Source organism: Salarias fasciatus, chromosome 18 (assembly GCF_902148845.1).
Source record: "Salarias fasciatus chromosome 18, fSalaFa1.1, whole genome shotgun sequence".
NCBI lineage: Eukaryota > Metazoa > Chordata > Actinopteri > Blenniiformes > Blenniidae > Salarias > Salarias fasciatus.
Window position 1 is genome coordinate 17,755,628 of NC_043762.1, and position 22,371 is coordinate 17,777,998.

A 22,371-nucleotide genomic window follows, 5' to 3' on the forward strand; every position below is an offset into this window, starting at 1 on the left:
TTCTGTAGTGTTTCATTGTTTTTTGTTTTTTTTTGCTGCGGTACCTCATAGCAAGGACTAAAGATAATGTTCTGATCGTGTGATCTTTCTTTTCATAAGATTACATAAATGAGTGTAGTTATGCTGTTGATTAGATGCTGGGTGAGTGTGACTCTGGTACGTTGGGTAGAGTGGGTCCTCCCTCAATTGGAATGTGGCAGGTTTGATTCCCTGTCAATACGTCTTTGAGCTGTTCCCAATGGAGTCCCCTGCAAGTGTTACCCATTGCCAGATCTTCTCTGCACTATTCCATTTGATTTTTCTTTCCAGGTTCAGCAGTCCAATGTGTTGACAGTCAGATATCAGGGAGATGTTAAGCTGGGAGTCTGCTGCCAGTGGTGATCTCATAGCCAAAGTCTTACACCAAAATCTATCCTTCAAGATGACGAGACTCCAGACACTTGAGAAAGGAGACAATGAAACATCTTGCCATCAGTCCTGACCCAAACCTCATAATGGGATTGGCTTGGTTGTGTCATTCATTCCACGGCAACCCACTCAACGACTTGTGACAAATGCTGGATTAAAACTGGATGACATCCCACAACGGTGTGTGCGAGCATGCTGGTGACCGGCAAGAAGACGAGGTGCTAGTTTTGCTTGTTGTGCTTTTCCACATGCTCCTGTTTGTTACATGAATTGTTAAATTGTAAATCCGTCTTAATTTGTTGAATGTATCCAATCCACCAAGCAAGAGTCAGCAGTTTGCTGAATTTTCATGAGTACATCCCATATAACTCAGCTGCACTGCTCATTTAACAAATGCAAATCAATTAAAAATTTTAGGTTTTCTCATGGTGTGAGATCTATTACCATTTTTGTTAATATATTTACTAAATAAAAATTACAATTTTTTTTTAAAGTGTGGTTGAAAGGCCTTTGACGTTTAATTCAAAACATTCAAACCACAAAAACATTTTGTGTTTTTCTTCAAATATTAAGGCTGCATGCGTTTTAAATCAAATTGAAACAGGGCTGCACTTGATTTTTTTGTATTGTTTCAAAATTTGAAATATTTGCCTGATTTTTTACTTGCTGGTTGCTTCCTTTGCTTTGTTTTGTCATTTATGAAGCTCGTGAAAGTTTAGGAGTAGGCTTTGTGTTTATTTAAAAAAAGACCACAAACGAAGGACATACACATATTGACTTCTATCTGTTCCTTTTTGAGCATAATATGTTAAAATGTTTCCTGAAATGATCCACTGTTCTTTTGATGATTATACGTCATCCATGATCAAGCACTTCATTCAGCATCCATGGTTCTCCGTTTTCCTTTGTTCCCATTAACTACTAAAAAAATACTGCCAATTGGGTTTTTTCATGAATGCAACATGAATTAGAAATGTAATAAATTAGTGAAATTATAGGCTCAGATGAAGATTCACTGACACATTGTTTAAGTCCGGTTTATTATTGTACATACATGTGCATTAATACACTTTCACATTTTCTGTTTGTTCTTTTTTTTCTTTTTTTCTGGCGGGAACAACAACACCGGAACTATTGTTTCCCGTACAGGGACCGGCGGAGTGTTTTGGGAAACGGACTGGGGACAACTAGCTGGTATTCCGCTGTTGGGAACTGTTCAGTGTTTTTGTTTTAACCTTTGCCGTGAAAATGGGAGTTCCAAAATTTTACCGATGGATCTCGGAGCGCTACCCTTGTCTCAGCGAAGTTGTGAAGGAACACCAGGTTAGAAACCCGTGATGACTGCAGGCGATAGCCGCGGTGCTAGCAGAGCTAGCTGTCTGCTATCAACGGGCTAAATATAGCAAAGCCCTCAAACTTTTATTTCAGGAAGTCTTTCTGGGATATTCCCCATGTTTTTGCTATTGTCAAATTTATATACGCATTTTACCCCCTCTTTTTTTTTTACTAATTTCAATGAGAACGTTAACCTTAATTGAAGAAATTCCTACAGTGACTGGCTTGCTAGTGTTTTCAAAGAGAACACCGGTTTAGGAGAAACAGGTCAAAATATTTAAAAGTATTGCGTTATTACAGTGTAGTTTTGCTTTATAACAAGAAGATTATGTACTACCTTTAATCTTACATAACTGGTTAGCTAACCAAGCCTACGCCAATGAGAAAGTGTGATTAAGTTACTGTTGCCAGCTGTTGTACTGATAGCACTTAAATGTTTTCGGAATTATTTGATTTTTTTTTTTTATCTTTGTGGTCAGTCTGTTGTAGATATTGAAAATATTAATTACACTTCGAGATTCTAGCTTCGTTTTAAATATTAAACTTTCCCCGTGTAGTATTTCAGCGTATGAGCAGTAGTTTCATCAGCTGAAGGTTGCTCAGTGTCACTCTCATTGCATAAGACACTTCTGCCGAAGCCACAAAAAAGGTTCCGTGCCAAAACGTCCGTATTGTACAACAAACAGATTGAAACAAGAGCCAGATTCGACGGTCGCTAGTCAAAAATCTTTTTATGAGATTTTAGTGTCTTTGTGTCAAAGGCCTGGAGGAGGTCACTAGAAGGCTTTTGTCAAAACCTTAACAATACATAACTGGCAATTTTACAGAGAAAACACAATAAAGCAGTTTTTTAATAGTTGTTCACTTTACAGGTAATACCACAGGCTGTTTTTTTTTCAGCACATTACACTGTTATTCAACTGTTTTTTTTATGCTGTTTTTACATTTTCACCTCAGATTCCAGAGTTTGACAACTTGTATCTGGACATGAATGGCATCATCCACCAGTGTTCTCACCCAAATGACGAAGATGTCCACTTTCGAATCTCAGAAGAAAAGATTTTTGCTGACATCTTTCATTACCTGGAGGTTCTCTTCAGGATCATCAAGCCACGTAAGGTCTTTTTCATGGCTGTGGATGGTGTGGCACCAAGAGCAAAGATGAACCAGCAAAGAGGCAGGAGATTCAGGTAGAGATCAACATTATTGTCATTATTAGTAGTTGCAGTACTTGTAGTATTACATCCATAACCACATCATTCCTAAAAGCTACTTCATGGACAGTGCATAATTTTAAAATTAAACATGTTGATTTTATTTGTTCTTGAAAAAGCCAAAATAAAACATGTCTTTATAGACCATACTGTCATTTCATGCTGGAACATTTTCCTAGAGTTTTTCTGATGAACATGTAAGCTGCAGTTTGCAAACAGAATTACTCGAAGCACAGGACATTTATGATATTTGTAAGGTTAAAGTGGTAACCCCTTACCATCAGTTGTTAATTAAGGTGGATTTGAGAACTTGTCAAAAGAAGAAAAGCTTTGAGGTGATAGATTTATTATGCCTTCTTTGATATCTGCGTGTCCAGGTCTGCCAAAGAAGCAGAGGATAAGATCAAAAAAGCTCTGGATAAAGGAGAGGTGCTTCCCACGGAAGCTCGTTTCGACTCCAACTGTATCACTCCTGGTAGGAACGATCCAATGTTTTTACACATAACACATTAATGTTGGTAAACTGTGAAATTCACTGTTGAACATCATTCACACATCTAAATTGCTTCAATTATTTAATACTGAACAAACCATGCAAGCACACTGTAGTTAGATTTCAGTGTGTTTTTCAGTCATTTTTGGAGCTGAGTTTTTGTAACTATTCTAATTTTAATTGTCTGCAAAGTTACATTGTGCGTTTCAGTGTTATAGTAATTGGTGACATAACTTATATATTTCTAATTATTTTGCAGCGCCATTTATCATATCGTATTCTGCTTACAGGTACAGATTTCATGGCGAGACTCCAAGAACAGCTCAAATACTTTGTCCACAACAAGCTCTCCACTGACAAGCTGTGGCAGAATGTCCGAATCTACCTGTCTGGCCACGAGGTCTGTGTCCGTGTGTGATTACAACGGTTTATCCGTTGCCTGGATTGGCTGATTTACTTGTTTCTTGTGCACATAGACACCCGGGGAAGGAGAGCATAAGATCATGGAGTTCATTCGGTCTGAGAATGCGAAGCCAGATCACGATCCGAACACTCGACACTGCCTGTACGGCCTGGACGCTGACCTGGTACGACTTATATCCAGATAGTGGTGCACATCAACTCAGTCTCCTCTGAGATTCACCCTGGGTTTTTTTTTTTTTTTTTCTTTATGTTGTAGGTTATGTTGGGTCTGACAAGCCACGAGCCAAATTTCTCTCTGCTCAGGGAGGAAGTTCGCTTCGGGGGAAAGAAATCCCAGAAAAGGTTCCCTCGCTTTTGATTTTGTCTGATTGGAAGGAGAAAAAAAAAAATCAACAATCCAGTCTGTTCTGTCACATTCAGTTAAATCGTGATGATTTTCTTTTGTGAACCTTGACCTTTTCTTCTCCCTCAGGATAACGGCTCCAGAGGAAACTACTTTTCATTTGCTCCACTTGTCTCTGATGAGAGAATACATCGACTATGAGTTCGCTGAGCTCAAGGTAGGACACACACAGATGTCATGGGAGGTCTTCGTAATAGATATTGTTTTTAAATATGTTTGACAGAAATATTCGATACGCAACCGGTTTGAATACATTTCTGCTTGGTTCTCAGAATCAGATTGGTTCTGATTATGACCTGGAGCGAATAATAGACGACTGGATTCTGATGGGCTTCCTGGTAGGAAACGACTTCATCCCTCACCTCCCTCACCTTCACATCAATCACGATGCCTTACCGTTGTTGTACAAGACCTATATCAGTGTACTGCCCAGCCTGGGAGGTGAGAAACACACACACACACAAAATTAGATGTGAGATAAGTTTGTAGATTCAAGAAAGAGAAATAAATTCATTTTTATGTTCTAGGTTATCTGAATGAAAATGGTCACCTGAACCTTAGAAACTTTGAAAAGTACTTGGAGAAGCTTTCTGAGGTGAGACAAGTTTTTTGAGTCATATTTAGTTTCAGAGTTTTGAGAAATGTAGCATAAATACTGCCGTTGTTATCAAATGTATATTTTACGATCAGCTTTTTTTTCCAATTACTTTTACATTTTTTTTTTGTGTATCAACTGTAGCTGTTTTCCAAAATCATATTAAGTGTTTAATTATTAATTGCTGATCACCAGTGGCTTTGAAAATCATTTGAGCATTCTCACCACAAATAGTATGTAAATTTGTGTTTATTAACGTATTTTGGAACATGTTTTAAAATGACCGCTTTCTACAACAAATTCCATGATGAAATATCACGTTCCTTGTCCTTCTCCTTTCCCCGCATTCCTTCAGTTTGACCGGGAACATTTCAGCGAGGTGTTTGTGGACTTGAAGTGGTTCGAGAGTAAAGTTGGTAACAAATATCTCAACGAGGCGGCAGGGCTGGCCGCCGAGAAAGAAGCCGCCGCCGCCGCTGCCGCTGCTGCAGACAGCAGCAACGATGAGGTAGCGAAGAAGCGACTCAATGAAAACAACCTTTCTTTGACCGTTACCGGTGTGGCTCTCTATGACGCTAATCCCTCGCATTATTTGTGTAGGATCCCGCCCTCTGCCTCGCGGCCCCGACCGCCGCAGAAAAGACGACTGGAGAAGGAAAACCAGCCGTGGCCGACGACGAGGAAGAGGAGGACGACATCTTTGAGACGGAGTTCAGACAGTACAAGCGCACGTACTATATGACCAAGATGGGTGTGGATGTGGTGTCTGAGTAAGTGTCCAAACAGGAGCACACCTGACCGCAGATACACAGCTGGAGCCGGTGTCGACTGTGAAACTCACGAAAACATTTTGCAACAACCGTCTGGTCTGGATATAATCATGCAATCATGTCGTTGGCAACAAATTAGGAATTTCTCTGAAATAGTTGGTATGGAGACTGCGTTTAATGTGAGAAGTAGTCGTAACCACTTGGTTTGCGCTGCCTTGTTTAAATGCACCATTTTTATGATGTCGTGTTTGTTCTGCTGCCTGGTAATATAATGCTGCACACACCCTGAAGGGCAAAGGAGATTTCAAGTTCCAAAAGCCATGCTTCCATTTCTGCTCCGTGGCCAAGTAATGCCCGTTGCAATGAGAAAGCTTACTTTTGTTTATTTTAACTCCAATGAGAAGAGAATGAGTCATGAATGTGGTGCATTAAGACGATAATAATTACAAAATGAGGCACTGTTTGTTAAAGATGTGTCTCAGTGTTTTTCGCTTTGCTAGAAAAACATTAGCACATTCATGTGGTTGTTATAAGACAATATGTGGTGAATGTTGAAGGACTGGTTTATCTCCATAACTGTAGGGAGTTTTAAAATGCCGCACTTTGAAAGTGACTTTAATTGGGATTTATTTTATGTTCGCAGCGAATTTCTCGCAAGTCAAGCAAAGTGTTACGTGGAGGGAATCCAGTGGATCCTGCATTACTATTACCACGGAGTTCAGTCCTGGAGCTGGTGAGCACATCCTCCTCCAAGTGCATACTTGTCTGTCAGGTGTAAATAATTCACCGGTCGCTTGTTTTTTACAGCGCACCTCCAGATAGAAGGTTTTCCAACTTTTAGTTATGAAAGTTATTCTTTTGAACATTAAAGCTTTTTTTCCCCCTTTGGGTCCCATGTATTTAAATGTTGTTAATTTATCCTTGCAGGTACTACCCCCACCACTACGCCCCCTTCTTGTCTGACATCAGGAATATATCGGGGCTGACGTTGACCTTTGACCTTGGGAAGCCCTTCATGCCTTTCCAGCAGCTGTTGGCCGTCCTGCCGGCTGCCAGCATGGCGCTGCTGCCCGAATGCTACCGGGTAACGCATTCCGCTCCGTTATAATATCAAGTCTATTGCAGCATTTTAATGTCTCTTTTTATTATCAATATGTAAATTAAGGCGATAGAGTGGCGGCGTTCACCACAAGTTGGCCTGGAAGGCAGAAGAAATGAGTTTGTACATTTTATAAGCTCTTGTGTTGTTTTGATGTTTCAGCACTTGATGACGAGTGAAAGGTCGCCCATCATTGAGTACTACCCCCTTGACTTCAAAACTGACCTCAATGGCAAGCAGCAGGAATGGGAAGCTGTTGTGCTAATTCCGTTTATAGACGAGGTACACAGACATTCCACTGGTGAAAAGTAATCACATCTTCTTTTTTTTTTCTTTTTTCTTTTGAATTAAACTCATGCTCTTGCTTTGTGTATTCCCTGGGCAGAGATGCTTGCTCGCCGCCATGGAACCCTGCAATAACAAGCTGACAAAAGAAGAGAAGTCCCGGAATCGTCACACCGAGTGTGCCGTCTACTCCTACGACCCCGAAACGGACTTCACGTACAGCTCCGCCCTGCCGAAGCTGTTCCCGGACATCGTGCACTGCCACGTCAGGTAGCTGCACACGTACATGCAGGATCGGTCACTTTCAGGTCTGATAAACGATAAACGATGGTTTAAGCTTCATGATAACAGTCTTGTGTCGTGTTTGATGGCTGCAGGAAAGCATACATTCCCATTGATGCCTGGAAAGTGGCTTTGGACCACAAGAGCAAACGTGTTGACCGCTCCGTTCTGTATTTCTGTGGATTCCCAACCCTGCATCACATCAAGCATAAGGTACAGGACATATTTGTGTTGGGTGCCAGATGAGATAATAAATCCCGGGACAAATTCTCTTGATTCACCATGAATTATCCTACAAACAAAAAGAAGAAGGTCTTGACTCCCACAGTCCAAAAACATGCATGTTTTTGGACTGTGAGAACTGTGGGGACATTAGAACATTAGATGTTCTAATGGTTATTATTCTCATAGGTATGAAATTTCACCCACATTTATGATGAACAGCAAACTCTTTATCGTGTTTGTAATTTAGTTTTTTGTGCTTCTCTTTTCTTCTTTCACTACATTTCACTCCTTTAGTTTTATAAGAAGAAGAGTGGGGTAGTCGTGTTCCAGCAGAGCAGCAGAGGCGAGAACATGATGCTGGATATTCTTTCCGACCAGGACGGGGAAAAGGTGCGTTTGTTTATCAACCTGGTTTCATGAAGTCAAATGATTTTTAAGTGTACAGGTTGTTTGTAGAATTCCTTTTCAAATTACATCCTCAAGATTGATGAATGTTTTTTTTTTTTTTTTTTTTTTTTTTGCTACTTTTGAGTGATACTGGGTTAATTCTATTGGAGAATTGTACATGTTGTCTAATTAAAATTTAACACATTGAAATCGGTGACTTGAACTGTGAGCACTTTGGTTTGACACTGATCTTGTCCTCTGTTAGCGCTTTTATTCTTTTTCTCTGCTTGTGTTGTTTTTCTCTTGCAGCTGTGTGACAATGTTGCTGCAGATGTACTGGGCAAGTCTGTTTTTGTGAATTGGCCCCATCTAGAGGAAGCTCGCATTGTTGCCGTGTCGGATGGAGACACCAAGTAAGTCATTTCCCCTGGGCCTTCAGCACCGTCGTATTTAGTTGTGTTTAATATGTCTGCTACATGTAAAACCTCCATCTCTTCCACCAGTGTTTTCTTTAATAATATTTTTACGCAAAAATTGTCTTTGTGTCTAAATTTTGCTGTATTTTCCAGGTTTTCTCTGGAGGAACCCCCAGGTGTCCAGCAACTGTACAACAGGCCGTCCTCTCCTCCCCCCACCAAGATCACCTGTCTGTCTGACAAGGAGGAGAAAGAATGGGTGAAAGATGTCCAGGGGATAACTGAACAGTAAGCTGCACACAAAAAAAAGTCTTAAGAGAGAAATCACAGTTGCCTTTTACATTTTCACTGTCATGTTTATTTTTTTTTTTTCTTCCTTTCAGCTACCTGAAGAGGAAAGGCATCGTGATCAACGAGACTGCGGTGGTTTTGTACGGCCAGCTGCTGACGGGAAGGAAATATGTCCCCAAAGCCAACGGAGTAGTGGAGCTGGAGAAACAGTGGGCCAAACAGGTCCTGCCTTTCGCCTACCAGACCGTGGTCAAGGTACTGGCACACAGACAAAAACACAGCTCGCTGTAGTTCAGGATGTCGAGGAAAAGGCAGAGAGAGAATGTCGCTGCTATGCTAAGCTGTGTCGGCCTCCAGCAGGATCACAGAGCTCATGTTTTAGAAGTACGCAGTGGGTTAAATTCTGCATCTTTCTCCTCATCTTCCCAGGACATCAAGGCCTTTTACTCATCTCTGACCTGCTTTAAGAGCTTAGACGAGCTCTTTCCTCCAACCACCTCCGTCTTCATGGTGGGAAACCCGTACTACGGTGCCATGGGAGAGGTAAACGTTGAAAAGAATTTATAGTGTGGCAGAGAATTGAACTGAAAATTTGCGTTTTCTGATTACAATGCCATCCTGATTTGGGCATTTTCTTCACAGGTGCAAGACTCCCAGGATGTCCTGAAAGACGGCAGAGTCAGGGTGGTCTTCAACGTGCCACACGAGCCCCAGCTGGAGTCCTTAATCCAGAATCAACATGTAAGACGCACGATTGTGAAGCTAATCTGTTGGGACGTCGCTTCAATTCCAACGTGTTTGCTTTGTGTTTTGTGTAGAAATACTGTGTGAAATACAACCCCGGCTACATCCTGGCTTCCCGGTTGGGCATCACCAGCTATCTGGTCTCCCGCTTCTCAGGAAGCATCTTCATTGGCCGAGGATCTAAGAAGAAGTGAGCCTCACGTTTGGACTCCCATGAAGAAATTTACTGCATAGCACTGAGGTTTTCTGACGTTTTTCCTTTTCCTCCTCCTCACTGCGTCCAGCCCCTGCGGCGAGCAGAAGGCCAATGTTGGCCTCAACCTGAAGTTCAACAAGAAAAACGAGGAAGTTCCTGGATACACAAAGAGAACCGAGAAAGAGTGGCTCTACTCGGCGGCCGTGGAGGAGCTGCTGGCCGAATACCTGGACAGGTAAAACCCCAAAAATTAAGCCCCTCTTTTCTTCAAACTTGTCATCAACCTCTCTTTTTTTTTTTCTTTTCTTTCAAAATGCATAAAACTGAAGTCTTAACATGTCAAATTGCTGTCGTAGATTCTCGGAGGTGTTTGACACCGTATCCAGAAACAGCCATGACGATGTTTTCTATGAAGATGACATCTGGCCTGGAGAGGACCAGAACGGGTAATTTACACGGACACACTCTTTTACACACACATAGATGATGTTGATTTCAGTTGACGTTATGCTGAAAATGAGTCCAGAGAGGCATTAATACTGCTTGATTTTTGTTGTTTCAACTTTTTTAAGATTTTGAGGTGCAAATAACCTATGCTTGAATAGTAAATGAGGCTTTTATATTGTTGTAAACTTCACAGGGCAGAGAAAGTGGCTGAGATCACCTCGTGGTTGAAAGGCCACCCGGTCAGCTCCATTAGCAGAACGTCATGTGACCTCCAGGTGCTGGACGCCGTCATCGTGGAAAGGATTGAGGAGTTGGTGGAGAAGGCCAAGGTGACTGACACACACGTAAAAACACCGACTTAGTTTCAAAATTCAGTGCACTCACGTTCCAATTTTCCCTTTTCCCATTTTTTTTTTTTTTTACCGCTCCATCTTTCACTCAGGTGAAGAAGAGCAGCAAAAAAGTGCGTGTGACGGTCAAGCCTCATCTCCTGTTCAGAGTAAGTCGTTTTTATGACACTTTTCAGTTCTTCATTTGTGTCAGTGAATTAGTGTATCACGTTACCACCCAGTGATTTAGTGCTGTGGTTCTAAGAAACTGTGGAATGGTGCCAGATTATATGAGAAAGAATGCAGATTACCTATCGCCCTGCTTTTAGTGCCATAAATCAGGTAAATGGTCAATCAAGAAGAAACATTACAGGTTAATTAGTAACGATAACAGTCTATGGGTGTAATGTGTTGAATGTGACTGTCTTGCCTCCAGCCCTTGGAGCAGCAGCAGGGAGTGGTTCCAGACCCGGAGGCAGACTATCGCCTGTTCGACAGAGTTGTCAACATCCGGGAGAGTTTCACCGTCCCGCTGGGACTTCGAGGGACTGTCATCGGCATTAAAGGAGGTAAAGATATATCTGCTGAATTAACCAAAAAAAAAAAAAAAAAAAAAAACCTCCTGTACCAAAAAGGTTTTATTTTTCATTGTGAGCATACCATGACCTTTGCATGTGTTTCTCCAGCGGACCGTGAGGCGGAGGTTCTCTATGAAGTTCTGTTTGATGAAGAGTTTGCTGGAGGCCTGAACATCAGGTAATCTGCTCCACATCACGTCTCCCTGCGTCATTAGTGGTGGGAATCAGTCTGTTTCTCCAAACTGCAGCTTCTCTCTTATAATTACTACACAGGTTAGAATTCCTATTTGGAGGAATCAGCAAATGGATAAAGTTGTGGATCACTTTTTTCAGATGATGACTGTTTTTTCTTAAATATATTCTTTGATAAATGAAATATATTAAACATCCTTAAAATAAGAGAACGTTTTTTAATGGTATTCAAAAACACAGTTTGATCTTTAATGGAACACAGTCGTTGTACATGATGTTGTCAGTGTGTCTTTCTCAAATATGATAAACATACAATACTTTGGAAAGGTTTTAGGCTGTTAGAAAATACAGAATGTGAAAATAGTTCATTTTTGCATCATTAAAACATTCAAAGCAGCATCAGTTCGTCTCAGCACACTCCATTTTTGAAGGATCTTGTTTATTTTTTTTTCCTTCAAACATCTTGGAGGATCGCAGATCTTTTATTATATTATATTTTATCAGACCGGTCCTCTGTGGAGACCATGCAGTCACTTCCAGGACCGTTTGTATTCTTTACACTGACGGTTGTTGGTAAACTCTGACTTTATTTTCTATGTAACTCTGGAGCCAGTCAGACAAACCAGAGATTTTTCTCTTTTTCTTTTACAGATTTAGTTGCAGATGTGCTTTTTTTTTTTGTTTGTTTTTTCCAGCTCTCTTAGAATAAATGAAATAAAATTAAATTCTGTCGTGTGTGTGTCTTAAGTCAACGTTGTTCCTTAGTCTCTGTTTTTTTTCGCTCTCTTCTCTCAGGTGTTCTTCTTCTCGAGGGTATCGCCTCCCTCCTTGTGCTCTGATCAACATTTCCCACGGAGGTCGAGTGAATCACAAACTCACCGCCATCGTCAAGCCTCAGCCCGCCACCGGCGCCAACTTCAACTCCCAGCGCCATCTGGCGGGCCTCAACCACTCCCCGCGCTCGCCCTTCGTGCCCACACAGGTAAGAGGAGAGATGAGACGAAAAGTTCAGTATCGTCAGTGTTTTAAATTCGTCGCTCAGTCCCCGTGCCGCACTCTCTGCCCCAAGCATAACAGCAAAGGCGGCGCGGTGAAGGCGTCGTCGCAGGGAAACAGAAACTCGCCCTCTAAAGGTCCCATCCAGAGACAGCAGGCCAAGGTACTTCATCGAATCGTTGATCGGCTCACAGAATAAACGCTTTGCGGACGTGTAGAATCAAAAGTGAGACTAGTGAGAGCAAATGAAGCCTAACAACTTCTTTTGTTTGCTTCGCTTTTCAGAGTAAAGAAGAGTACAATAACGTTTGGCAGTGTCTGCTGAACGCCGGCCCTCCCAACAATCCTCCCGCTCACTGGCACAATAATGTAAGTCTCCCTCTGCCTTTTCATGGAAGCTGTGACCAAACAGCTTCACAACACAACGGAAACACCAAACAGCCAGAGTGTTTGGAATTTATAGCATCCAACACTCGCTTGAAATGAATGAAGATCTAATTCAGTAAATTCAGTTCAGTTCCTGTTTTCCCTCGATTCATCTGCACAGAATGCTGAACTCAGAACGTTCTCATCGTCGGAGCGAACATCACATCGCTGCTTCCTTTTGTGTTTGTGTGTGGATTTGCTGTCTAAGTGTAATTGTGTTAATGCGTTTGTTGTTTTAGGAAGGACATTACCAGCAGGACAAAACCCAACCTGCCAACAAAGCTGTGAGTTCACTTACACACCACACGCACACACACACACACACCACATGCTCTCAGAGTTTACTCTGTAAAACCACAACTAAACTCTTGTGAATTAAATTGCCTTTAAGTCCATTTGTCCATATCTCTAAAGAGAGCTGCGGTGATTTACCTCACCAGTCAGTCACATTGTTACGGCTGATTGGTGTGTATTGCTTCCTCAGTGTGTGTGTGTGTGTGTGTGTGTGTGTGTTCATGTGTGTTTTGACACTTTTCAGACTCCGGCCGGAGCCATCAGACTGCTGAAGAAAAATGAAGACGTCAGCTCCCTTTTCCCCATGCAGAACACTGCGAAGAAGGTGCAGGAACACACACGCACACACACACACACACACACACACACACACATACACACACACACTCCCTCCCATTCTCACAGCTTTTCCCGCCGGCTGACAATCATGAGTTGAAGAGTCGATAACGTTACGTCACTGAAACTCTCGCAGGCTTCTACTGAATTTGAGGACCTCATTGCCAGTCTGAAGATCAGCAGCCAGCAAGCCCCGCCCACTCCCGCTGCTCCGCAGCCACCCGTGAACCCGGCGGAGGGCCCGCTGTCGCCCCAGTCGTTCGCCATGGTGAGCATGGGTGACACTCGAGTCCGTCCCCGGAGCGGCCTGGTGCCGCCGCTTCAGGTGTTTTGTGTGTGTTGTCTAGAAGGGAACCCTGGTCCTGAAGGAGATGCTGAAGATCGACGGCGCCGGAACGGGAGCTCCACCGACGCAAGAGTCGGCGAACGGCGGCTACCCGGCTGGCCAGCAGCAGAACCGGAGACGATCCTCCAAGAAACTTGGTACCGAGCCGTTTCCTCCACCAAATTCAACCAGCAGCAAACCAGGATGCCGCTCCTTCTCTTCTTTTCACCGATTACTTTTCTCCCTGCAGCTGCGAATATGAGCGCCCCCCTCAGCGACGCAGCGGTCTCGCCGTCGCCGGCCGCAGCTGCTTCCCCCAACGCCGTGATGAACAGTAAGGTGTCGGAGCTGGCCTGTGTCTGCGCCCGGTTAGGCATGGCGCCGCCCGAGTTCAGCTACATCGGCAACAGACAGGTACAACCGTAGAAACAAACATCCGCACGACTTCCCGTCGCTCCTCCTTCACTCTCCTGCGCTCCGTCCCTTCAGGGTCTGGTCGTCTGCCAGGTGAAGCTCTCCAATGGGCTGATGGTTCACGGCCCTCAGAGCCAATCAGAGAACGACGCCAAGGAGAAGGCTGCCTTCTTTGCTCTCCAGAGACTGGTAGGCAGGCATGGATTCTGATTGATTCTGACGCTTTGTATCATCCTGATCTGAAAGTGTTGTAAAGAATTTCCCTGCTGTCTCTGCACCACAGAACTCAGTGGGGTCGGGTTTCCCCCTCCCACCTCCTCTGTACCAAGGAATGGGTCAGATACGGCCTTCAGCCATCGGACCCATGACCCCGGTCTTCAGCCAACAAGGTCAGTCTGTCCTGCTGACGGGTGTGTCACGTGTTTCTGATCCGTATCAGATGAAGAACAAACTTCGGTAAATGACTTGGAGTCTTTCGAAGTCTTTAATCTAACGGATGGTCTGCCGCTGGCCAGGTGGCCTGCTGTTGCCCCCTCAGGGTTACCCCCCCGGCCCTCTGTGGGGCATGACGCTGCCTCCTCACCACCACCCCAGCCAGCCTTTCTTCGGAGCGGCGGGGACGTTCCCCGGCGCCGGCGCCCGGCCACAGCCGGCCGCAGCGCTGCCCATCGGCTCACACAACCAGTTCATCCCGCTGCAGGTGAGCGCGCTCGGAAACCATTCAACTCCAACCATCACAGGTTCTGTCAGTCCGCGGGTTTCATTGCTGTTGTTCTTTGACAGGTGACGAAGAAGCGAGTGTCGGCCAACAAAAAGAACCAGGAAACGCGCGAGTTTTACAGCGCCGCCCAGGCCGTCTCCAAAAACCAAGCCCAGAGAGCCCAGCAGCCCGCCGCCGCCGCCGCCGCCGCCGCCCAACCCCCAGCTCACACTGACTCTCGGAGAGCCGACCAGCCGCGCCACCACGCCGCCAACAGCGAGCCGTCTTCGGACTCCACGGCGACGGCGGCGCCGCACACGCCGCCGCGGCAACAAAACCCGCCAGCGGCAGCAGGCCACACCCCCGGCTCCGCCTCCAAGAGGAAGCACAGGAAGTTAGCTGTCAACTTTGGCGCCGCCAAAGTGTCAGAGTGACGAGCTGGTGGTGTGTGTGCGGTGTGAGAGGAGGGATTTGTGTGTGTGTGTGTGTCGTCGTCTGGCAAAAAAAAAAAGTCCACCTTTGTTAATGTGACGCCTTTCGTTCATTCTACATTTCCGAGCGGAGAGCAGGTTTAGTTTGCAAACTAAAAGTTTTTAAGTCCCATTTTTACTCAAACATCCACCGAACCTGATCCCCCTGAGAGGCCTTTCTCAGACATCTCTATGTCGCTGACGGAACCAAGTGCATTGTGGGAGCATATCTTATTTTTTTTGGAATCGGTGTTTTTTAGCTTGAATTAAGATAATTTGTACTCTTCAGCTCAACTATGAGGATACCTCAGATTCACATTAACAAGCGTTTTATCTTTGTAATCCTGCCTTTTCACGCCGTCGGTTTCCATCCACTTTGCACTCTGAGTCATTGCTGAGATCACAGAAAACAGATCACGGTAGTTGTCAAGAGTTACTCAGACATATTTAAGAGGATGTGTTTACTCATTAACGTGTACGTCTCAAATTGACAAAAATGTATTAGAATTTTTAGAGCCCACATGTTTTGCGGGGTTTGTATTAATGAGAACCCAAAGAGACTCTGTGTATTTTGAACAAAAAGATGAAAATTAAAGGAAAAAAGAAATTGCTGCCATATTATTTTAAACATTGACGGAACAGTTTAAGTTCAGCTCGGCTTCCATCCAACTGGTCGTTTGAGTGTTTTTATTGCAGTCAAGAGTTTCTGCCGCTTGAAGCTGCCGCTGCTTTTTTTTTAGAGGTTTGATTCCCTCGAAGATCTCAGCCTCGACTGTGTTGTGCGTCGTTTTCGTTTCTCTGACAAAATCTAAGAATATCGCTCACATGGAAATAAACAGACGATTAGCAGATTTGGAAAAATATTCTCCTCCTGGTTAATACTGATAAAAAAAAAAAATTCCCCCCCCCCCATCAATGCATTGCAACTGCAACTTAAACAGAAGCGACTATATTTAAGCCAACAATGCATTTTTTTTTTTTTTTTTTTACATAATTCATTATTGGCAGAAGCTTCATTGATGCCACATAAAGTTATTTTCTGATTCTTGAAGTTTTGCAGCATTAAAGCCTGAACAGATCAGACTTATCTTCAGTCTTAGCTTCAAACCCCCCCCCCCCCCCCCCCCCCTTAACACACTGGCCTCAGATTTGCACTACAGTAACATAATAGCATAATAATTATTATTATGCTGGAAAACGACATTTCCTTGTTCTGCCAGGTGTGGTTTTAAAGAGCCGTGTTATTTGTTCCCCTTTGGTTTTGATATTAGTCGTCCAAAGCTTTTTATGCACTGCCTGCACACAGAATTATTTTTCAATTGATGTGTTATTGGGATACAACCATCTTGTTACACACACGCACACACACACACACACACACAGATGTTGCCACTGCAGAGCTGTCAAACACCAGCAAACAGCCTGAGGCAGACCCAACCTGCAGCAAATGAACCTTTTACTTTTGTCTGATTCTCTCCGGCTGAACCTAAATGAACAAATCCACTGCCTGATCATCGTCTCGGCGGTGATCCAGTCGCCTGAAGAACAAAACCAACCAAGAAACTGACGTCTTTTCTCTTTTTGGATGCAACATTTTGATTTCAAACTTCAGTTTTTTTTTTCTTTTTGCCAGCTAAAGCTCGTGAGAATTTTATTGCACTGTCATTTCGATTTCGTGAAAACTTGGTTTCTGAATTCCATTGTGACATTTTTCACAGAGAGTTATCGGATTGTGTGTCGTACTTTACATCATCTCGAACCTGATTCGAAGCAGGAGTAGCTCACCAGTAAATTAGCATCTGGAATGCTTATTGCTGCCTTACGTCTCTTTGAAAAGATACGACCAGTGTGCAGATTTTTGTGGGAAGGCTTTAAATTAACATTATGTGGACAACATATGAAAAAATAGATTTCCATGTTAGTGCCACCAATAATGATTTTATTAATCAGTACAATTTTGTCTAAATTACTTACTTGGTCTGACACTTTTCCTTTTGGTTTCGATTGAAAATGTTTTAATGGTTGAAGAAATGAATGCGAACCGGAGTCGAAGTGAAGTGAAGTGAAGTTTTGGTTCGACTTTCAAAGCGAGTCACAGATTAAAAGTTCCATTGAGATGTTGTGAAAAGCTTTTTTTTTTTGTAAAATACCTAAAACAAGGGTGCATTTTATTATTTTTAAAACAGGACAGATGCAGCTTCTTTCAGATGTTTTATGAATTTTTGGGGCAGGATTTGTGACGATATAAATATGAGAAGTCGCCGGTGTGACCCCGAGGTCGCTGATGCACGTGTTTCAGTATGAAAGTCGAGGCTCTGTAACTGTGTTTTGTTTACGTGAACGAACACAGCAGTGTAATGTTCATGACGTCTGTGCTACAATGCAATTCGTGATCTTCTGAAGAAGCTTTTAGGATCATTTCACTCACTCAATTTCCATTTCTCAAACCGAAATTCCTGTTTTTCTTTATTATTTTTCTAATGATGGATTTTATGGAGGACATTGTTTTTATGGATACACTGTGTGGAAATCACAATGATCATGATGAAAGCAATGAGCGAGTCAGGCCTGCATTATTAGTTTTTTTTTTTATTTTAAGGTTGGACACCCTGGGACCGAAGCCCGACAGGCTCTGGTGCAATAAAAGGGAGAGGTTTTAAAATTTTGGATATTGAAGCACACCTGTTGTATTTGTTAGTTGTTGTTTTTTTTTTTTTTTGAAGACTGAAACTAAGCAGAACACTCTCAGTATGAGAGAATGTTAATGACCTTTTTGATTCAGGAATGTGCTGTACATATCCATTTAATAAAAGAAATCTTTTGTTATGCCACTGCTGCTCCTTTTCCTGCTATCCGTTTGCTTTCAGCATAAAGTGTGAGACAATAAGAGACAGATAATTTTTTAAAAAAACACACAAAATGAGACATTTTATTTTGTCACACAGTACAAACTTTTTTTCCTCATAAGCTCAAGTTTTGTTTTTAGAGAGAAACATAAAGAGACATCCTGGAAACACTAACGATTATCTTTACGGGCAAAGCACGTGAGCTAATTGTCAATCAAAGCGTGATTTTAATGTGAATCATACAAAACCTACATCTACAAGGTAAAAAAAAAAAAAAGCAATAACAATACAAACATTCACTCACACACAAACACACACACACACACACACACACTCTCAATCATGCTTATACAAATATACGGTGCATGTTCTGACTTCATGTGAACCTGTTATGCTTTCATTCTATTCTTCCTACTGTATAAATTAATGAAAATCACAAGTTGATTTCGACTCTAACACTAGAGCATTAAAAGACAGACGTGTTAATCACGGAAATCGGTCTGATTAGTATAAAGATCAGCAGAAAACAGGATAAATTTGACATAATTTCCTGAAAAATCCTTGGATCGGACATTGTTGTTTGTCTTTTTTTTTTAATACAGTGTGATAAGAAAATGGAGTTAATGTCTATTTATAGTCTGAACATCATGGTAAACGGCAGGAATTGATTCTTTCAGATGTTGGTTTTATATGCAATTAGTTAAAAAATATTAACTTTAACATGTTTTCTTTTCTTCAGTGATCAAGAGAATAGAAATACTGTGATGACTGCAAGTCATTTACATACAGTGTATTTACATGGGACAAAATGACATGTGAGATGTGAGATTAGTCCATGATACACACGGCACTCACTAAATCTTCTCCATTTTCATATATGTCAACAAGCTCTGTGTAAAAAAAAATTTAAAAAATCAGTAAAGTAAGCACCGAAGAAGTGTTTTCTTTAAATGACCACTTCAATCTTAAAAAACAAAAACAAAACAGGGTTTTATCAGCTCATCGTCCTCAATAACATAAGTTAGCAGTTTATCCTTTTTGATCAATGGTTTAAAAAAAAAAATGACACGATTTCACTAAAAGAAAAAGAAAAATACTGTTAGAAGAAAGACAAATAATAACCCTTCATGAACCTCGACGGGGATTCTGGAAAGTTAACTCAACATGGTAACTGGTCATTTCCGAACTTCAGAATAAGAACAATCATATCAGAATACTGTCAAAAGCAAAACTACATTCTGGGAATTTCAAAAGCAAGTCTGACATCATTTTTGTACATTAACATGAGAAAAAATGGGTTTTCTTTTTTTTTTTTTTTAATTTACTGTACTGTAATCAAACTAATTGCAGATAATATGAGAAAAGCTGGTCTTCTTCAGTTCAGTCTGTATAAACACAGCAGCACTTCCTCATGTGGAGGAGTGAAGCATTGAAAAATCAAAAGCACAAATTAAAACATCCAGAAGTCTATGAACATATTCCAAAATATTCCAAAACTTTTCTGGAGAGTCGGCTGGTATTTTAATTTCAAATTTTTTTTTTGTACAACCACCTGTGTGAAACGACAAAAAACACTACAAAACCTACAACTGTGACCAAAGCATAAAGCGCACGGTGCAAAAACACTACTACGGTTCAACAAAGGCCGCAGACGTCTGGACGGCACGCTGCGCTTTTACATTGTTTACAGTGACTCCAAAAAAATAACTGACATCTCGACACGGACGGATGTTTGCACCGGATGAGAATTTTCTTTTTGTGTGTGTGAACAGAAGTGCCCCCCCCCCCTCCTCCCCCCCGCCTCCCCCCCTCAGTGCATATGTGCCCGTCTCGCGCCCCGGCGCCGTCCCCTCAGTTCCTCCGCTGGCTCCCCACGTACGTGTTCTCTATGCACAACACGATGTAGTGGCTGGAGCAGGAGCGGGCGTGCTGCCCCAGCAGGCGGCCCGTCTGCAGCAGGGCGGCCTGCCCCGTCACCGCCATGTCGGCCGTCCGCCACGCCTCGCAGTAGTTGGTGGTCAGCCGGATGCCCACGGTGCTGGAGCCGTGCCACACCAGCTTCTCGGGCCTGTGTGTGTGGGGGGGGGGGGTTTGATTTAATGAAAAGCAGCAAAGAGTTTTTGTTCGGCACGTCTTCTCTCACTCACCACGCCGAGTCGGTCATCACGTTGCGCCCATCGAAGGAGTAGATGGGCGTGGACGGGTCAAACGTGCCTCCGTTCCCAGAGAAGATGGACATCCAGCTACTGAACAGCACCTCCCCCTGAGAGGACAGCAGTGAATTTAACACCCGTCAAGAGTGATCTAGAGACTTTACATATTGCAAAATAAAGAGAAAAAAAAAACAGGAATATTGAAAATGACATGAGAAACCATCTGAATCTGGTTTGAATGATTTGTAAATGCGCCCTCACCCTCAGATTAACCACCGGCATGTCGTTGCGGTCCGCCTTCCTCACGATGGTCGCCAGATCCTGGAGGTGCGAGGACAGGAAGGCCCTGAAGGTGGCCGTCAGCCCCATGGAGCGCGCCTGCTGGTAGCACTGGAAGTCTGCTCCCCGGATGCCTCGCATGTCCCCCTTCAGGGGGGCATTCAGCGCCACCAGGTGGAGCTGAAAGGGAGAGATGAACGGTGAGACTACAGAATGGCCTGGGTTAGTTCGTACCTGAGCGCAGAGCCGGACTCACTCCCGGAACGGGGTTGAAGTTCTGTGGTAAGAGGCTGTAGCTGGGCTGATATCCCCGGATCCCCTCCTGCAGCTCCTGATCGACAAAAACAGCTCAGAAGTTCAGCGTGTTCAGCTGTTCATGTTTTGATTAAATGCAGAGGATCTGCCCAGCCGCTGGGCTCAGGCTGACCTGGCTGTGGCTCCTGTGTGGGCGACTCCAGTCTCCAGGTCTGCTGAGGGCCTGGGAGGCTTCTGATGAGGACGGCCCAGACGGAATCAACTCTCCAAGCTGAAAGACGCACAGAAAATTATACAACACCACCAAAGACTGATGGGGAACTGACAGTTTTCACTGTTTTGGTTTCAGTTGAACAGTTTCTGCCCATGTTTCTCCAGTCTACATCAAACACACGCGCCTCGACGGTCTCCCACCTGGATCTTTCGCCAGCCGTTGCGCGTTCTGACGTACAGCTCGCCTCCCCGCTCAGACACGAACGCCAAACTCCCCTCGGCGACGCGCTGAGACTCTCTGGTGAGAGCGTTGATCGTCTTATAGGTGATGACCTGGACACACGCCATCGCAGCATCAGCTCTGAGACGGACGAGTCCATTCGTTCATCGTTTGTTAAGATTGCTTCTTCTTACCGGGCTGGCGTATCCTTGAGACCCTGGTGGTCCGGGAGGACCAGGGGGGCCGGGGATACTGACAGCTGATGATAACACACACATACAGAATCAGCGCGAACTGTGAAGATTATAGTGGTTTTTATTCTGTAAACATACTTGATCCGAATGGAGGAGGAGGTCCTGGGGGCCCAGCAGGACCAGGGGGACCTCTGGGTCCAGGGCGACCAAATCCAGGCGCACCGGGCTGACCTGGAGAGCCCACAGGACCCGGGGGACCGATGACGGAGTCTCCTTTTGGACCCTAGATGTATGAAACATAAAATCTGTTGTTATTCCACAGGAAAGAGATGCTTCCGCACCAGGACGGGGTCACGCCACTCACCACCAGTCCGGACCTCCCAGGCTGTCCCTGAGGACCTGTCACCCCCGGCTCACCCTTTTCTCCCTTCAGACCCTGATATCCCTGATCGCCTCTTGCACCCTGAACGATTTAGGAAAAGATGTGAGACGATCGATCATCAATCACTCTGACTATTTCAAAGGTTTTGTCTTCACTGTGTTGAAGCATGTCAACGAGACTGGGTGGTCAAATAGTTTCTCTTTAACTGAGATAGATAAGTTTAAAAGATTTTAAAAACATAGAGATTCAAAGGCTGGAGTCAATATTTTGCTTTTCAAGTCGTTTTTCATCCTGGATGTTTATAACGGTGAGTGAATAAGTACTGAGTAATAACAGATCACTTACCACCAATCCATCTGCAAATCTGGGGGCTGAGATAAGAAATGACATAATGTGAGTTAAAGACTGAGATTATTTGCAATAAATAAAATATCTATCTAGCAGTGCATGAAACACTTCAGTAGGTCTTACCAGACGTCCCTGGTTCTCCAGGTAATCCCTCATCGCCTTTTTCTCCTTTTGCTCCAAATGAATCTCCCCTGGTAAATGCCTCCTACACACATTAACGATTTTGGAAAGTCACATTTAAAACTGTGTTAAAATGGCAAAATTGGAGAACAATAAAAAGTTAGAGGCATTTTTGGTCAAGATTTTTTTTTTTTTTTTAAATGTTAAAAGCATAAACTGCATGCGTCACACCCGGACATACAGCTTTCATTATTATGGTTGAAACACAGAGGACAAGGTTAAGGCAGG

At 43.4% G+C, this 22,371-nt stretch overlaps 2 protein-coding genes across 5 annotated transcripts in view; one reads left to right on the forward strand and one right to left on the reverse strand.

Annotated features, from left to right (window-relative positions):
* Positions 1-1,656: 1,656 nt before the first annotated feature.
* Positions 1,657-16,059, forward strand: xrn1 (5'-3' exoribonuclease 1). The gene is made up of 41 exons (XM_030114686.1): positions 1,657-1,731; positions 2,701-2,933; positions 3,335-3,432; positions 3,741-3,850; positions 3,927-4,037; positions 4,130-4,215; positions 4,346-4,433; positions 4,549-4,717; positions 4,804-4,871; positions 5,227-5,379; positions 5,472-5,641; positions 6,285-6,374; positions 6,569-6,725; positions 6,903-7,022; positions 7,126-7,295; positions 7,403-7,520; positions 7,827-7,922; positions 8,229-8,332; positions 8,489-8,623; positions 8,719-8,881; positions 9,056-9,169; positions 9,269-9,367; positions 9,445-9,560; positions 9,655-9,801; positions 9,923-10,012; positions 10,207-10,342; positions 10,456-10,512; positions 10,779-10,911; positions 11,029-11,098; positions 11,908-12,094; positions 12,182-12,271; positions 12,394-12,477; positions 12,774-12,818; positions 13,073-13,153; positions 13,301-13,432; positions 13,512-13,647; positions 13,740-13,903; positions 13,979-14,092; positions 14,187-14,292; positions 14,419-14,603; positions 14,687-16,059. Exons 1-41 carry the CDS (start codon positions 1,657-1,659, stop codon positions 15,035-15,037), a joined length of 5,151 nt encoding a protein of 1,716 aa, XP_029970546.1. The 3' UTR covers positions 15,038-16,059.
* A 3,688-nt stretch (positions 16,060-19,747) lies between these two features.
* col15a1b (collagen, type XV, alpha 1b) overlaps positions 19,748-22,371 on the reverse strand; it is a 37,734-nt gene continuing 35,110 nt past the window's right edge. For all 4 annotated transcript variants that reach the window (XM_030115657.1, XM_030115654.1, XM_030115656.1 and 1 more), the window contains 11 exons: positions 22,087-22,168; positions 21,961-21,986; positions 21,598-21,696; positions 21,372-21,516; positions 21,234-21,298; positions 21,021-21,152; positions 20,779-20,877; positions 20,608-20,682; positions 20,334-20,531; positions 20,067-20,182; positions 19,748-19,987 (listed from right to left, as the gene is read on the reverse strand). In XM_030115657.1, the coding sequence (XP_029971517.1) occupies positions 19,771-19,987; positions 20,067-20,182; positions 20,334-20,531; positions 20,608-20,682; positions 20,779-20,877; positions 21,021-21,152; positions 21,234-21,298; positions 21,372-21,516; positions 21,598-21,696; positions 21,961-21,986; positions 22,087-22,168 (1,254 nt within the window). In that variant the 3' untranslated portion in view covers positions 19,748-19,770. The remainder of the gene's footprint in view (positions 19,988-20,066; positions 20,183-20,333; positions 20,532-20,607; positions 20,683-20,778; positions 20,878-21,020; positions 21,153-21,233; positions 21,299-21,371; positions 21,517-21,597; positions 21,697-21,960; positions 21,987-22,086; positions 22,169-22,371) is intronic.

Excerpts from the sequence above, each read along its gene's own strand:
- xrn1 (XM_030114686.1), top strand. The coding sequence starts at position 1,657 with ATGGGAGTTCCAAAATTTTACCGATGGATCTCGGAGCGCTACCCTTGT. Across the intron at positions 3,851-3,926 it reads TCTACCTGTCTGGCCACGAG|ACACCCGGGGAAGGAGAGCA; the intron begins GTCTGTGTCCGT and ends TTGTGCACATAG. Across the intron at positions 12,272-12,393 it reads TCCAGAGACAGCAGGCCAAG|AGTAAAGAAGAGTACAATAA; the intron begins GTACTTCATCGA and ends TTCGCTTTTCAG.